Source organism: Pinus tabuliformis, chromosome 7 (assembly GCF_031772625.1).
Source record: "Pinus tabuliformis cultivar Carrire ecotype Pingquan chromosome 7, CPIR1, whole genome shotgun sequence".
NCBI classification, from domain to species: domain Eukaryota; kingdom Viridiplantae; phylum Streptophyta; class Pinopsida; order Pinales; family Pinaceae; genus Pinus; species Pinus tabuliformis.
In genome coordinates, this window is record NC_142293.1 from 305,571,939 (window position 1) to 305,588,399 (window position 16,461).

The 16,461-nt window shown below is 40.9% G+C and overlaps 1 protein-coding gene across 1 annotated transcript in view; it reads left to right on the forward strand.

Annotated features, from left to right (window-relative positions):
* LOC149247084 (protein SEMI-ROLLED LEAF 2-like) overlaps positions 1-15,465 on the forward strand; it is a 268,352-nt gene extending 252,887 nt beyond the window's left edge. The window contains exons 14-15 of the mRNA XM_089443366.1: positions 14,660-14,887; positions 15,152-15,465. Coding sequence (XP_089299492.1) covers positions 14,660-14,887; positions 15,152-15,298 — 375 coding nt within the window. The 3' untranslated portion in view covers positions 15,299-15,465. The remainder of the gene's footprint in view (positions 1-14,659; positions 14,888-15,151) is intronic.
* Positions 15,466-16,461: the final 996 nt, after the last annotated feature.

The window sequence follows — 16,461 nt, forward strand, 5'->3', positions numbered from 1 at the left end:
TACTATTACTGCCTATCAATGCCATTGGAGAATCGATTTGTAACTAGTACAATCTGTTACTTCGAACTCCAATCTGTCTTACCTTTTTCTAGCTCGGGTGTTTGACATACACTTTCTTCCCCATAAAGTGAATATCATATCCGTTATCCTGTAACTGGGATATTGAAATCGAGTTCATACCCAATCCTGGTACATGCAATACATCTGAAGCACTGGTGCTTGCTTCTGACTCCCCCTGAAAATCGATGGTACATTTCATTGTATTTCCCATAGTAATCTAGAAATCCATCTGCTCCTCTTTGTAGCTAAAGAAATATTCTCTAACCCCAGTGATGTGAGCTGAAGCTCCACTGTCTATATACCAAACACCCTGTGAAGTTGATCCTGCTAAGCAAGCAAATTCGTTTTTCAATCTAGAAGACAAATCTGAAGTCTCCTGAATGTTACTTTTTTCCATGGCTATACTTGAACAAATTTAGTGTGTTATTCCTCTTTTTCTCATGACACAAATTTTGCTCTACAGCCTACAACAAAAATTGTTTGCGTCCAACTAGGATTCTTCTCAACGAAAATCTGAGTTGCAACTACTCCCTCTCACTGCCAAAATTACTAATCTGAGCAATTTGATTTTGCTGCCTCCTTTCCACTGAAAAATCAAATTGTTGCCCCAACAACTTGAACTGCCTGTTCTAGGCTCTATGCAGTTTCTCTGGGAATTTCGATCTACTGCTCCCTTTGAACAACGAAATTCCTTTCTCTGCTTCTAAGCTTCTCGGCTGATCAATTAAGCTTTGATACCATGTGAAATTCTATCTATTGCAGCTACTATAAATTACTCTTCCAACTCAAAAAAAATAAAATTATGCAGTTTATTTGCTATGGAAAATAACGAATAAAATCACTGCTGCGATTTTCACCATAAATACTGTGGAAAATAAAATATTGGAAACTGAGAAATTCTAGCACACAATAAATTTGACACAATTATTTTTGGACAATTTTCCTCTGAAAAACCCAACTTGGGAAAACCGGTGCATCAACTGAGGGTTTTATTATTAATGTTCAACAACAATTCTAAGTACAATAATTTAGATGCCTAGCTGGCAATCTAATCTGAAGACAATGACTCAATTGACTTATTGACTTAATTACAAACCCTATAAGCGCTCAATGGTTTCTTGACCTATAAAAATAACCTTGAGCATGAAACTCGTGCATCAAGAATGACAATAATAAATTTCATTTTCCTTTTATATCAAATACATAAAATCATGATTACATATGTCATTATGAAGACTGAACCTAGTTACATATTTCAACAAATTGCAAGTGCAAGATTTAAATTTTAAACATCATATAAAGGAAATGAGTAGAACATTAAATGTTGTAAGTACAAGTATTTTAATGAGAAAAGTTATTGTAACCACAGATGCACTTAGTGTAATCATGATTAAACTGGAAAGCCAAACCTTTTGAAATGAATAAAATATTAATGGACAGTACAAGAGTAAGATGAGGTAAGGAATAATAATAGAATTAAAAACTAACCGAGCTCTTTTCGTTAGAGATACAAAAACGAATAGAGTTCCAATATTATGACTAGGAGATAAAGGACAACGACTCTGAAGAGGCGACAACTCGTTGAAATCAAGAAACTAATACAAATTTTTAAATAGGAACTAAACCAATAAATCCCCATTGATTTAGTAATTCAATCCATATAAGGCATTCAAACGGGTTGGAAACAAAAGAAACCTTGAGGAATGAACCAAGACATGCACGTGGTCATCCACAAGGCATTTGGGTGAAATAAAAATTTCCAACTTGGAAATTAGACCCCATTTAGTGTTTAAAGTTGCCAGAAAATACAAAACTTAATTTTGTTGCACTAAAACAAATTTCAAGAAATGTACTTGTCATGATAGCCTCAAGGAAAATAGGTTAACTGAAACAAAGATTCTAAGAGTAGCACGTAAGAAAAAAAAACAAATTGAGGAAGGTTGTATAATATTACCTTGAGGAGTCCGCCATAGGGCCTCCTCCGAAATCTAACAGGCATATTCCACGAAGGTAAGTTAAACTTGTGCTATTTGTTGTAAAAAGGAAACCCAGTAAAGTACATTGATAAACCAAAGTTGCAATGACGCCACACTCCAGATAGAACCCTAAAGAAATGGAATAAAGTCATGAAAAAAAGAAGTTATTTTCATAAACATTACAACTAATTATAACTTTCCTTGGAACCCCATAATGGTTAACATTTACCACTCGTAACTGAGGATTTTTGGAAATACCCAAATTACTTACATACTTTAGAAATATATATATGTTGGCATTGGCAACAAAGAGAGTTTGTACTTTTGTTCCAGGTGAAGTCAATATAGGAAATCACCACTGCTAGAAGAACCAAAGTATTCCTGTACTTGATGAGGCAACATAAAGATTTAGAGGAAGTCCTCTCAATTCACAATACTAGAATAACGAAAGAATTGAAAACAAGAACCAGAAAATTTGTACCTGGGAAGATTGCAAATTTTGAAGCTCCTCTAAAATTAACCTAGTAGATAGAAAGAAAACCCAATACTTTAATAATGAGTCCAACGAGAAATTGCAAAAATATACAAAAGGATGAGAAATTTTACACCGGAAAAAAAAATGATAATAACATTGGGTACAGAGTAATGCCTTAATTTACTAGTGAAAATGATAAAGGGGAATGATGAGAGACTTAGGGTAGCTGCTATGATACAACTGTAGGAAAAAATGAGTGGAAACCCTTAAAGCAAGACCAAAAGGCTCAGCGCTATGGTCCCAAGGGAGGAACAGATGAACATAGAGGAAAAAGAGTGAAGGATAGGGTTACTCAGTTGACAACCCTAACCATCTTGTGCTGTCAGATGTCATTGCTAAATCGTAGCCATTGAATGTGCATTCACCAGAGGCCATGTGAAATTCACCCGAGGCCATGTGAAGTTCACATGGTTAGTTTGGTGTGGTGTTTATCCCAGAGTACCAAGTGTAAAGTAAAAGCTAAATGGGATACAAACCATATTCATTAAAATAAAAACAAATGCCTCAACCTATGTAGAACTCTAATAATCATCCTAACGTATGTTGAATACATATACCATGGAGATACATATATATAGGGGTCTGGCACCCTATAGCGTGGATATTGGAGTTATGACAAAAATCGACGCATGGTTGGAAATCATTCCTACATATAGTTAATATATGTAGATAAGATAAGATAATTATATTTATGTCCAACTAATGACCACAAAGTAGGTCAAAGGGACTATAGAGTACAATGATGTCCATACGAAGTGGGAGAAGCAAACGGTCTCTTAAAAAAGATACAATGCATGAAGTAAATCAACATCTAGCCCTAGCGGAGAAGATCCAGGAGCTAATAAGTCTGGGGATCAGAACCATCTCTCCTAACATTCGAGGCTGAATGAAGAACACTGAAGAAACTTAGCAAAGTCTACTAGCCCGATGAAGAGCCGGTGGAAAGTTCGGATTGTCCACTAAATCGTTTCTTGGGGGGTTTGCGCGCTGTTGATGTTTCGAGGACCTAGTCTGTCTCCCAGGAACAGATTTGAAATGGATTTGCTGCTGAGATATCTCGTGTGGCGAGGTGAGGTCCCATAGATCCTCACTGATCTAGAGTCTAGATACATACTGGTATTAATTAGTCTCTTGGTGCCCCTGTCTGAAGGTAGTACCCTGAAAAATGTCACGATCCTCTGTGTGAGGTCTGGTCTGATGGGAGGCTGAAGAATATGCACTCAGAACCTAAGAGCCTCCTGCATATATAGGGTCAAACATCTCTGATCGGGATACCTGAAAAAGTCAGCGAGGGTCTGAGAATCTCTAAACAAGCAATGAAATATTGCTTTGATCTCGTAGTAAACAAGCCATCCAAGAATGAAGTGCACCTTGGTCTCCACTTCTTGTAAATGACATACCTGGCAGATTCTGTTTGGTCTATCCACCTTGTGTCCCTCTCTACTCGAAGTCTATCATAACCTACTCTGAACTAGCCTAGAGGAATGCGAAGAGCATGCATCTAGTGGTGAAACGTATACTGGGGTCGAACAATGAGCCTATCTCTCAACTCCAACAAATGCTCAGCGTAGAAGGCCATCTTTGGGCGCAACCCTCTTGGAGGATTGACCCAGGTGACCTGGATGAACTGCTTGTAGATGTCCTCCCTGACGATCTTGTTTAACTCTTTTCTAGTAGGTAAAAGGTGATGAGGAGCATCTAAGCAATATTGGAAAGGAGGGAGACAATCCAACTGAATTCTCACTGAATCTAAGAGATCTGAAACTCTTGTAAATCGACATCTGGCTCAGCCTGAGGGAGTAGAACGAGCAATAGTCTCAAAAGAGCAATATGCCAAGTAAGGATATCAGTCCCTACTCTTTATCAAGTCTGCAAAGCCCTGAACACGATGCAAGAATGAAACCAATCTGAAGACTGTCTCAAGCCGAAAGGGCTGAGCTCCAAACTCTGCAAGGATGATGTGCTGCGGTACTGTCAGTTTGCATCTAATGATGTGACGGAGAAGAAGAATTTGGACTCTCTCAGTTGAAGCCCAATCTGACTCAAGTAAAGACGGTCCCCAAATCTCTGAGCCATATAGAACAGTGGGACGGATCAAGGTGTCCTTGAGGCTTATCTTGGACGAGATGTCCTAGAAGTGATATTGAAAGCACTGTCTTTTGAGAAGGGCTAAGGATCCATACCCTTTGTTGATCCGAGGTTGAAGTGTTGGTCGCAAACTGAAGCGGGGCCCTAAGAATTGCACCCCCAAGTAAGTATACATGTTGGTGATCTCAATCTCCTCCCCTCTGAATAGGAAGTGAAGGTCTAAGGTTTTCTTCACCCCATTGAAGATCATAACCTTGGTTTTACCCTGGTTGACCGTCAATTGTTGATGATCACAAAACAGAGCTAAGGCATCCAACTGCCTCTGTAATCCTTTTGGAGATGAGGAGAGGAGGACCACGTCGTCAACAAATAGTAGAATAGATATCAGAACCTAGTGAAGAAGGCAACCATCAGTGTCTTGGATATGCTCGTGTAGAAATGCCTCCAACTCATCAATATAGATCCCAAACAGGGTAGGGGACAATGGACAACCCTGTTTAACCCTAATAGTGCTTCAAATGAAATCATACATCCCATGAGTCGTGTGAAGACGACCAAGAACAAACTCATATAGGTGCATAATAGCGGTCAATAGGGTCGTAGAGATGCCAATATCTCTGAGTCTCTAGGGCAAGGCTTCCCTCAAAACAGAGTCAAAAGCTTTCCAAAAATCTACGAAACAACAATAAACTTTCGAAGAGCAGTGTCGTGCCTCCCCAATCACGACACAAAGGGTGAAGATGTGGTCAATAGTCTGATAAGCTGGTCGATAACTTGCTTGTCCCCTAGCTCTGAGTTGTCTCTGCTCTGTAAAAATTTCTGTTTTCCCACCCCGGTTTTCAGTTTCTCCTTATTTCTCCCATGTAGTTAAATGCCCATTCCCATAACCATACATTTAACAGACTGAAAAAAATAAATATTGCTGAAAACACAAATTCTGGAAATTTTTCAGAATGCTGGAAATTGCAGAATTAAAAATCAGCAATTAAAAACAGCCATTAAAACACATTAAAACACTGATATTTTTGGTCAACTTGACCCTGGAAAAACCCCCTACAACTCTTGGGGAAAACCAGTTTGAGAGCTCTTCTTTATTTCTGAAAATTGTCTTTTTACAGTGAGAATTATTCAGCAAAAAATCAGCAAGCAAATTTACAACTTATCTCTTTTCCCGTGCCTCACAGCAATCTGGAAATTACAGCAAATAGGACAGCAATAAACGCTGTACGACCTCCGTTTTGTGTGCAGAAAAATCAGCAAACTGCTCCTCGATTTTTGTGCAAAAATCTGCCTTTCACTATGTGCTGAATCAGCTGTACAAATCTGCTCAACTGCTGCCTTGGAATGTGTGCCAAGCTGCTGTCTCCTTCTCCTTCCTGCTTCAAAAATCTCTCTTGCTCTCTTGCTCTCCTTCTCCCAATCTGCTCATGAAAGAATGAATGACCTTTTCCTCCTTTTCCTCCTTTAATATAACTCCAAGTGACTTTTGGGTGATCCAAGTGACTTTTGGGTGATCTCTAAATCCAATGGCTGAAATAGATTTAGATCAATGGTTGAGATTAAATGCTCATTTAAATCTCACTTTCTATTTTTTAATTCACCCCACTTTAATAAAGACCCACTTAGTCATTTATTTTCAAAGTCACTTTTCCTTTCTAATTTTTCATTGACTTTATAAAAGTCACTTTAAAATTAGACTTAATAACTTTATCACTTAAAGTCACTTTTAAATTAGATTTAACTTTATAAAATTATAAAGTCACTTTAGGAGAAAAATTAAATTCTTTTGGACACTTTTCCCTAGGCCAAAGATCAAAGCCTAAGGGAACCACCTGTCCTCCGGTACCAAATTTCAACACTCCCTCTTACCGAGGAAGGTGTTCCTCACCACACCCATCTTGTCTCTGAAGTAGACATGCTTGCCCCGTGGTAAGGCTTTGGTAAGGATATCTGCAACCTGCTCATCAGTGGAAATATACTCAAGCTTCACAGCTCCCTTCTGAACATAGTCTCTGATGAAATGATATCTGATCCCGATATGCTTTGACCTGTCATGAAATACTGGATTCTCCGTGAGTTTAATGCAACTTTGATTATCACAGTAAATCACTGAAGGTCTCAACGGCTGACCAAATAAGCCAAACAACATCTTGCGAAGCCAGATGGCTTCACAACTAGCTAGACTGGCTGCCATATACTCTGTTTCCGCTGAACTCAGTGCTACTGACTGCTGCTTCCGGCTGAACCATGACACTACTGCTGAACCCAACCCAAAACAACACCCTGAAGTGCTCTTCCTATCAGAAGCACAACCTGCCCAATCAGAATCAGTGTATCCTGCCAATCTCACTCCATCTCCCTGCCTGTAGTCCAGACCATAATCCACTGTCCCCTGCAAGTACCGCAAAATGTGTTTTGCAGCCACCCAGTGAACCTTCCTAGGCTCACACATAAACTGACTCATCGTGTTGACTGCAAAACAAATATCTGGTCTAGTGTTGACCAAATACATCAAGGAACCAATCAGCTGCCTGTACAATGTGGGATCCACCAACTCGGAATCCGAAGCATGAAGCTTCTTCCAGTTGGTGATCATCGGTGTCGACATGGGTCTACAATCCTCCATGTGGAATCTGCTAAGGATGTCCACAATATACTTCCCCTGCCCCAGGAAGAAATGCCCCTCCTCCTGCCACACCTCCAAACCCAAAAAGTAATGCATCAAGCCGATGTCCTTCATCTCAAACTCCGCCGCAAGATCTCTCTTGCAGTGCTCTATGAGTCTCTCTGCACCTGTAATGATCAAGTCATCCACATACAGCACCAGAATGAGAGGCTCCTCACCAATCACAATAAAGTAAAGGTTCGGATCTGCCTCACTCTTTGTGAAACCCATCCCCTGCAAGTATGCATCTATCCTGGAGTACCAAGCTCTGGGAGCTTGCTTCAGGCCATAAAGGGCCTTCTTCAATCTGCACACATGGGACTCCTTCCCATGCACCTCAAAGCCCTGTGGCTGCTCAATGTACACCTCCTCCTGTATGAAGCCATTGAGAAATGCGGTCTTCACATCCATCTGGTGGATTTTCCAACCCATCTCTGCTGCTATCGATATAATGGAGCGGATCAAAGTATATCAAGCCACGGGAGCGAAGGTCTCCTCATAATCAACTCCCTCTACCTGGGAGAACCCTCTAGCCACAAACCTCGCTTTGAATTTCTCAATGCTGCCATCTGCAGCATGCTTTACCTTGTAAAGCCATCTGGAAGTAACCACGGATTTGCCCTCAGGCCTCGGCACCACCTCCCAAACATCATTCTTCATGATAGAAGAATACTCCTCCTGCATGGCCTCTCTCCAGACCTGCTAGCTAGCTGCCTCCTCATAGCTAGAAGGCTCAGAGTCAAGGATGCTGGTAACCATCGCCATATAACTACAAAACCTCTCAGGTGGTCTACTCTCTCTGACCGGCTTCTTCGGCTCAGCAACAGATGTGGCATCTCTCAAGGTGTCCTGAAGCCACTTGGGCTTCCTCTTCCCTGAGCGCACTTCTTCCACCGGAGAATGAAACTCCTCCTCCTCATCATCATCAGTAGCCTGAACTCCTGACTGTCTGTCTGCTGTCCTCCTGCCTGCACCTGAACCTGTAGAAGCTGAGGTACCGTGTGAACTGTCCATCAGTGGACTCCCTAGTGAACTGCTCTGTGAACTGCTCTGCATGCTGCCCGGAGCACCACCCCTCTGGCTCGATGAGCCACTGCTCACTGACGGACCTGACATCCTCATAGATGTACCTCCGGATCCTCCTGATCCCTGCCCACTGGATCCCTGCGACTGACTCAACTGCTGCTGAGGGTCTGGCTGATCCAGATACTCTAACTCTCGTGACCTCCTAAAGGCCCTGTCCTCCTCGAACTTCACATCCCGTCTGACAACAACTCTCCTCTGTGCAGGAATGTAAATCCGAAAGGCCTTTGAGGTCTCACTGTAGCCCACAAAGATACCCTTCTCTGCGGTGGGCTCTAGTTTGGTCCTCTTCTCCTTGGGTATATAGGAGTATGTAATGCATCCAAAGATATGAAGATGACCAAGATCAGGCTTCTTCCCAGAGAAAGCCTCGTCCGGAGTCATGTGCCCCAAGGCACGATGCGGACTCCTGTTCTGCAAGTAAACAGCTGTGTTGCAGGCCTCTGCCCACAAGAACAATGGCAACCCCTGATCATGTAACATAGCTTTGGCAGCCTCTATGATGGATCTGTTCTTCCTCTCCGCAACCCCGTTCTGCTGGGGGTTGTAAGGAACAGTGAACTCCGTCCTAATGCCTGCCTCCGCACAATAGTCAACAAACTCTCCAAGGGTGTACTCTCCTCCATTGTCCGACCTCAAGGACTTGATCTTTCGGCCTGTCTGTGTCTCCACAAGAGCTCTGAACTCCTGAAACCGCTTGAAGACCTCACTCTTGGTCTTCAAGAAATAAATCCAGGTCCTCCTGGAGTGATCATCAATGAATAAAACATAGTACTCATACCCACTCAAGGAAACATGAGACATCCGACCGCTCACATCGGAATGAATCAAATCAAGTATCCCCGTCGCTCTACTGTCACTGCTGGGAAAAGGGGATTTGGCAAATTTGCCCATCGCACAACCTCTGCAAGTATCAAAGTGATCAGTACTGAAATCTGGCACACCTGTAGTGATCTCCCGCAATGTCCTCAAGGCTCCATGATACATATGTCCCATCCTGCGGTGCCAAATCTCACACAGCTCAGAACTGCTAGCTCTGCTGTTGGTACTACTGCTCAATGCCAAAAGGGGCTGAAATGCAAACTTGTACACCTTTGCATGGCGTACACCTATCACTCTAGCTGAATCAGCTGGAGTGTCCTTGGGATACATCAACACCTGTCCTCCCCTGAACAGTACGTCATATCCTCTGTCCTCCAAAGCTGAGACGGATATGAGGTTCTTCCTCATCCCTGGCACATAAAGAACCTCTGACACCTTTAAGGGAGGTTTGGACTCCCTCTGAAATGTCACTGTCCCCACCCCGACTGCTCTAACAACTCTGTCATCACCGAGTACTACCTCAATATCAGTGCCACTCTCTGAAAGCTCTGAGAAGTACTCACGGACTCCTGTCATGTGACGTGAAGCCCCACTGTCCACATACCAAATACCTGTAGATGCTCCGCTAATCGAGGGAAAAGCATGCTCCCTCTGAACCTGTGTGGCAGGTGATCCTGCACTAGAGGACTCACATGTAGTGAACGCAAACTCCCGGTCAAAACGCCCTGCAAAGTCCTCAATCTCAGCTGAAGCTGCCACGCCCTGGTTCTTTCCCTTCTTCTTCTTCTTCTCCGGACACACAACTGCATAGTGTCCCATCTTTTGACAATTCCAACACTTCACCTTGGAATAGTCCTTCTGTGTGTTCCCCGGTTTACTTTTACCTTTGCCTTTGCCCCCACCACTGCTTGTGGAAGCCTGCTTCTTCCCTTTGCCTTTCTTGCCTCCTGCCACCAGTGCTACATTCTCATCCTGCTCAACTGGCTTGGCTGCCCCAAGCTGTCCTTTCCTGATCTCTGTCTGAATGCAATCATCCCAAAACCTCTCCCATGTGGGAAGGGTCTCACGTGCACAAACCCCATCAGCAAAGTTCAACCATGAATGGGGGAGGCCATTCACTGCAATATGCACCAACTCAGTGGATGGAATGGCCTCTCCAATCGCTGCCAACTCATCTCTCACATTGGTAATCTTTGTGAGATATCCAGCTGCACTATCATTACCCATCTTAATGTTCTTCAGCTTCTCCTTCAGGACCATCTTCCGGTTCTCATTGGTACTCTGGTAGAGATTGGACAATGCTGTCCACATCTCATGGGCATTGCTCTTTCCTCTCACATGAGGAATGCAATGGTCTTTGATTCCGTCTAGAATCAGCCTCTTACCCTTATTGTTCTTCTTTTTATACTCAGCCAACTGAGTAACATCAGTGGGCACAACAACAGGGTTCTGTGCGGTATGCACCATGATATCCCAGACTTCTGCCTCCTCAAAGATATTCTGCATTCTCTCCTTCCAAACGCTGTAATTTATATGCCCATCCAGCCTATCCTCCACCCTCAATCCCAATGACATCCTGCTGTCCTAAAACTGAAAAATAACACTGCTATAGTAAAGATAAAACTGCTGTTTATGAAAAAATCAGCTTGCTGGAATTTTCTGAGTGAAAAATCAGCAACTGTAATTTTTCCTTTTGCTGTCCCAAACTGCCCTTCAGCACTCAAGCTCTGATACCATGTAAAAATTTCTGTTTTCCCACCCCGGTTTTCAGTTTCTCCTTATTTCTCCCATGTAGTTAAATGCCCATTCCCATAACCATACATTTAACAGACTGAAAAAAATAAATATTGCTGAAAACACAAATTCTGGAAATTTTTCAGAATGCTGGAAATTGCAGAATTAAAAATCAGCAATTAAAAACAGCCATTAAAACACTGATATTTTTGGTCAACTTGACCTTGGAAAAACCCCCTACAACTCTTGGGGAAAACCAGTTTGAGAGCTCTTCTTTATTTCTGAAAATTGTCTTTTTACAGTGAGAATTATTCAGCAAAAAATCAGCAAGCAAATTTACAACTTATCTCCTTTCCCGTGCCTCACAGCAATCTGGAAATTACAGCAAACAGGACAGCAATAAATGCTGTACGACCTCCGTTTTGTGTGCAAAAAAATCAGCAAACTGCTCCTCGATTTTTGTGCAAAAATCTGCCTTTCACTATGTGCTGAATCAGCTGTACAAATCTGCTCAACTGCTGCCTTGGAATGTGTGCCAAGCTGCTGTCTCCTTCTCCTTCCTGCTCAGAAATCTCTCTTGCTCTCTTGCTCTCCTTCTCCCAATCTGCTCATGAAAGAATGAATGACCTTTTCCTCCTTTTCCTCCTTTAATATAACTCCAAGTGACTTTTGGGTGATCCAAGTGACTTTTGGGTGATCTCTAAATCCAATGGCTGAAATAGATTTAGATCAATGGTTGAGATTAAATGCTCATTTAAATCTCACTTTCTATTTTTTAATTCACCCCACTTTAATAAAGACCCACTTAGTCATTTATTTCCAAAGTCACTTTTCCTTTCTAATTTTTCATTGACTTTATAAAAGTCACTTTAAAATTAGACTTAATAACTTTATCACTTAAAGTCACTTTTAAATTAGATTTAACTTTATAAAATTATAAAGTCACTTTAGGAGAAAAATTAAATTCTTTTGGACACTTTTCCCTAGGCCAAAGATCAAAGCCTAAGGGAACCACCTGTCCTCCGGTACCAAATTTCAACAAAGGTCATTGGAGTACTTCCTATGTAGAACAGTAGCATACAACTTCGAGAACATGTGGCCCACCATGACTTTTCTATAGTTATTGAGATTTGAGCTAGAACTTGATTTGTGGATTGGATGGATGATGTGGTGTGACCGTGTCGGTGGGAAACCTTCATGGACTACATTGTTGAAGAGATCAACCAAGTAGCTAACCAAAGCATGGAAACGATGCTTAAAGAACTCTGCTTGGTAGCCTTCCTCATCGGCTGCTTTGTTGTTGTTCATCACCCAAATGGCCTCTCTAATATCTTTGTCCAAGAACAGGTAATAGGAACAGGGTGGGGATGTAACATGAATTTGGGCATGCCCAGGAATATTATAAATGTTGGAAGTGTGAGAGAACATGGATGTAGGGTCGAGGTCAAGTGGAAGAGGGGAGCGTCGAGGAAGGATGGTACGCTAGAATTGTTTAGGGGAGTGGGCAAGGAGAGCAGAAAGTTCTCATCTTATATGAGAGACAAAGAGTCATTTCTTATGACGAAGGAGACAATGATAAGAAGCTTTGAGGTCGGAGTAGAAGGATTGAGAGTGGGTGAAAGCATATTGAAGTTCTCGATGTAGAGTCTTACATTCATCATCGTACCACTTGTTCATGGGGCGAGATCCAACTTTAGGTGAGATGGAAGTGGAATGAGTGGGGTGGGGGGAGGGGGGATTTGAGTGTTGCTTCTCAAATGGCAGATGAAAGATAGGTGTATTTAGTGGAAGTAGAATCAAGTAAGGAGAAATGGGTCTCCAATGGGAGCATCTTGCATAGGGTAGAGGAGAAGATGTTAGGGTCTTTTTCGTCAAATTGGAAGGTAGTTTAGGATGGACCCTGAGGGGAGGGATGGGGTGGAAGGGGAGGGTCAAACCAGAGAGAGAAAGAAAGAAGTGCATGATCGACAAGTGGGATGGGGGAGACCAAGAAATGGCGAATAAAAGAGAGCAAGTTATGGCTGGCGAGGACATAATCAACTACACTTGCCACCCCACCATATGGTCGGCATGTGAAAAAGCGAGAGTCTGGGAAACAGGGGAACCATTTAGAATCAAAAAGTCTTGCAATACCCCCAACTGCAATAGATGCTTACCATAAAATGTAATGGGCCTCAAAGCATCATCTGACATCCGGTGAAGCCCTAGTGAATCTGGGTCTATCCTCAAAGTTGACCAGGTTAAACAAGGATGGTTTTGGGGCACATGGTATTGTGCACCCATAGTATTCTGCCTGTGGTATTATATGTAATGGAGCTTATAAAAGGCTGGAAGGACTTCATTGTAATGCAAGACCTGGAGGTGAGTGGTGAAGGCTCACTTGGTCGGATTGGCTAGGGTTTTGGCCAATGCTAATAAGATCTTATTAAGTTGGGTTTTTCCCTGGATTTGGGGTTTTCCCGGATAAACATTTGTGTTTATGTGTTTATGGTTGTTGCTGGTTATTTTTATATTTATTCCTCTCAGTAATTCTCAATAATTATTTATGTTATGCAGTACATTTTTTAACATATAAAGGGGTCCCCATTTGAGCCATTATGGATGGCAAATGGTGAAGAAGCTAGAGTTAAATAAAATTAAAACCATATTTGTGATGGTTGAGAAAAGAATTACTAAAAGGAATGTGAATCAAAATGTACAATTAATTTTATTAGATATATAAACTTGGGTGTCACTTTTAATGATAAGTGCACCGAAATTCTAGGCCAAAGGGTCAGTAGTTTGATAGGTAAAAAAAATAATTATAAGAATTAAATATAGCTCTAGTGCTATAGTTATGAATGAAAAGAATGGAAATCACATGGGACATTAAAAGATATTAATTGAGTGATAATTGTCACACAGGTCTCTAAGAGACCAATGGGTCTATAAACAAGAACAAAGAGTCTTGTTAATTGAAAAGGACAGAGACCAAGCTTTCTCTTACAAATTAGATGAGCAAGCAAACTTATTACCTTCAAAGAAGAAAGAAATAACATCACTCCTTCATAGAAAAGGACCAAAATGGATATGTCTAGATGAAATAAAGAAAATCCCAAGATACCGAGAACCTATGATATTCTTGAAGTCATCAAAGAAAACACACTGAAATAAATGTATTAATGATTGAAGAAAAGAGATATGATATCACTGAGATGTGTTTATAACAGGACAAAACAAATGGTATGTGGATTAGGTATGTTACAATTGCCATACAGCAATCACCTAATCCTGCATTTTATTGGGAACACAGCAATCATCCATTCCTGCATTTTATTGGGAACAATGATTCGTTGATCAGTATGGGGATATTGTGAATTTTCTTTTAACCAAGTATTTGTAGACAGATGGCTAATTGACATACAGCAATTGCCCAATCCTGTATTTTATTGGAAAAACTGGTTCTTCCATCGATATGGGATAATGTGAATATTTTTCCTTAACTTATATATAATTAATCAAAGCTCTGTCGGTTCATATAGGATTTATTGTTTAGCTCTGAATAGTTCTATGCATAGGACATATGTTCTTCCAGTACACCTCTTGTATCGTTGTACTTTAATCATAAATATATACTTCAATTCTTTGACAATGCTCTATGAGAATGTCCCGGCTTCAATTACTTCTACAGAGCAATGAATAATTTTCTTTTTTCAGGCTCTTGAAGCGGCAGGACATGTTGCGAGTGCTGCTGTCTCAACATCACCACTTCCTTTCAGTGCAATGGCTAGCCAATGTGAGGCTTTTGGTTCCAGCACAAGAAGAAAACTATCTGTCTGGATGAATGAAGAAACAAATTCGGATACTTTATTGTTGACATTACCAGCCAACGAAGAGTCAGAAAGGACATTTGTACCCCAGAACTTCGGGGAAAATGAGGGGAAGGTGAGGCTACAGTATCTTAATTTTTTGAGCAGTTGTAACTTGTTGATTTTATTGCTCTCCCTTTATCTATCCCTTCGGCCATACACCGGCACACTCTTATATGCATGGGACAACACAACAAATCAAATTCAGATTTTAATTGAGAGCATGCTATTCAATTAAGAAGAAATAAAACACTTTAATACTGCAAATTGTATGTTAGAAAAAGGGCAATGGAATACACTACTTTCCCCTACATCTTATGAATTTCATATCCTTGTGCAGGTTGCGATGCAAAGGGATCAAGGAATGGAGAAAATTCCAAGTTCTTGTTATCTATATCAGGGACCATTGCCACATGAGCCTTGGCAGGCAATGCGGCTTCCTGCAGCAAGTCCGTTTGATAATTTTTTGAAAGCGGCAGGCTGTTAGGCTTTCTGATAGCTATACTGGAGTATAAATTAGTGGCTACTTTTCTGTGTTTCTTGGTTGTTTCTAACCTGACTTGTTGGCTGTGTTCCTGGACATTTTTCTGATGCACTCCACGACTTTTCTGATATGGGTTTATAACATGTATATAATACAATTATTGGTTTCAATCTGTTTCCTGTTGAAGTATGTTTTGAAATGTACTTGCAGTGTTTCCAATCCTCAAGTCTACTGTTTTTTTCTAAATATTTGAAGTTCCATTCTCGAATACCCCTGAAGTTTGAAGTTGAGTTCTCTACTGAGAAAGTAGCATTCATGAAGAGTAGAGTTGATTATTCTCTGGCCATATCTTAACAATTTGAAAATGGATGATCTTGGTGCATGGCGTTCACATGACATAATTCAGTATCCATGTTACATGTTCCTGATAATCCTCTTCAAGCAGAGATTATATATATTGTTCAACGTAATTTATATACAAGTAGTCCTTGAAGTGGCAAGCTTTAAACATAACTAATTCCCTTGGAGTTATTTGCTGTCTTTTATGATTTCTGGACCACCAGCCCACCGGAACACAATGCTGAATAATATTGATGATTTAAAGGCAAGCATATGTACTCGAAAAAGCACTAAATGAGCTCCTAGGATATTCAAGTGCAATCAAGGCTTGTTGGTGATTGCCGTTAAGTAGGCGAGGGACTTTTTGTTTCAGAATGCAGTTTGGGCTCTATGAATGATTAGTTATGTCTTTTCGTTGAACTAATGTTTCACAAGTTTTATGCAAGTCCCCAATGACATTCATTAGGCCTATCTTAGAAACCTTGTTATTTCATTTTTTCATTGTACTTAATATATAACACCATGTAGGAAGACAAGCTCCAACATATGAAACCCATCCTGATCATCTTCCACAACAATTCAAGAGCAGACCTAAGAAATATGTTTTCAATAAATAATTATATTTTCTATCTTAGTTTTATTTTTGCAACTTAGGCAGTACATCTAGAGCTTTGCAGAAAAGATTTGTTTCTGGTCCACACCTACAAATATTACACAACAAATGTACAGTTTTAGTGGCATGAACTTTCTATAGAAATTTCATTCATCACTAGTGAAATATTGCTAATGCCCTATACCATCTCACGGGCAGCAAGAAAACCTTTATG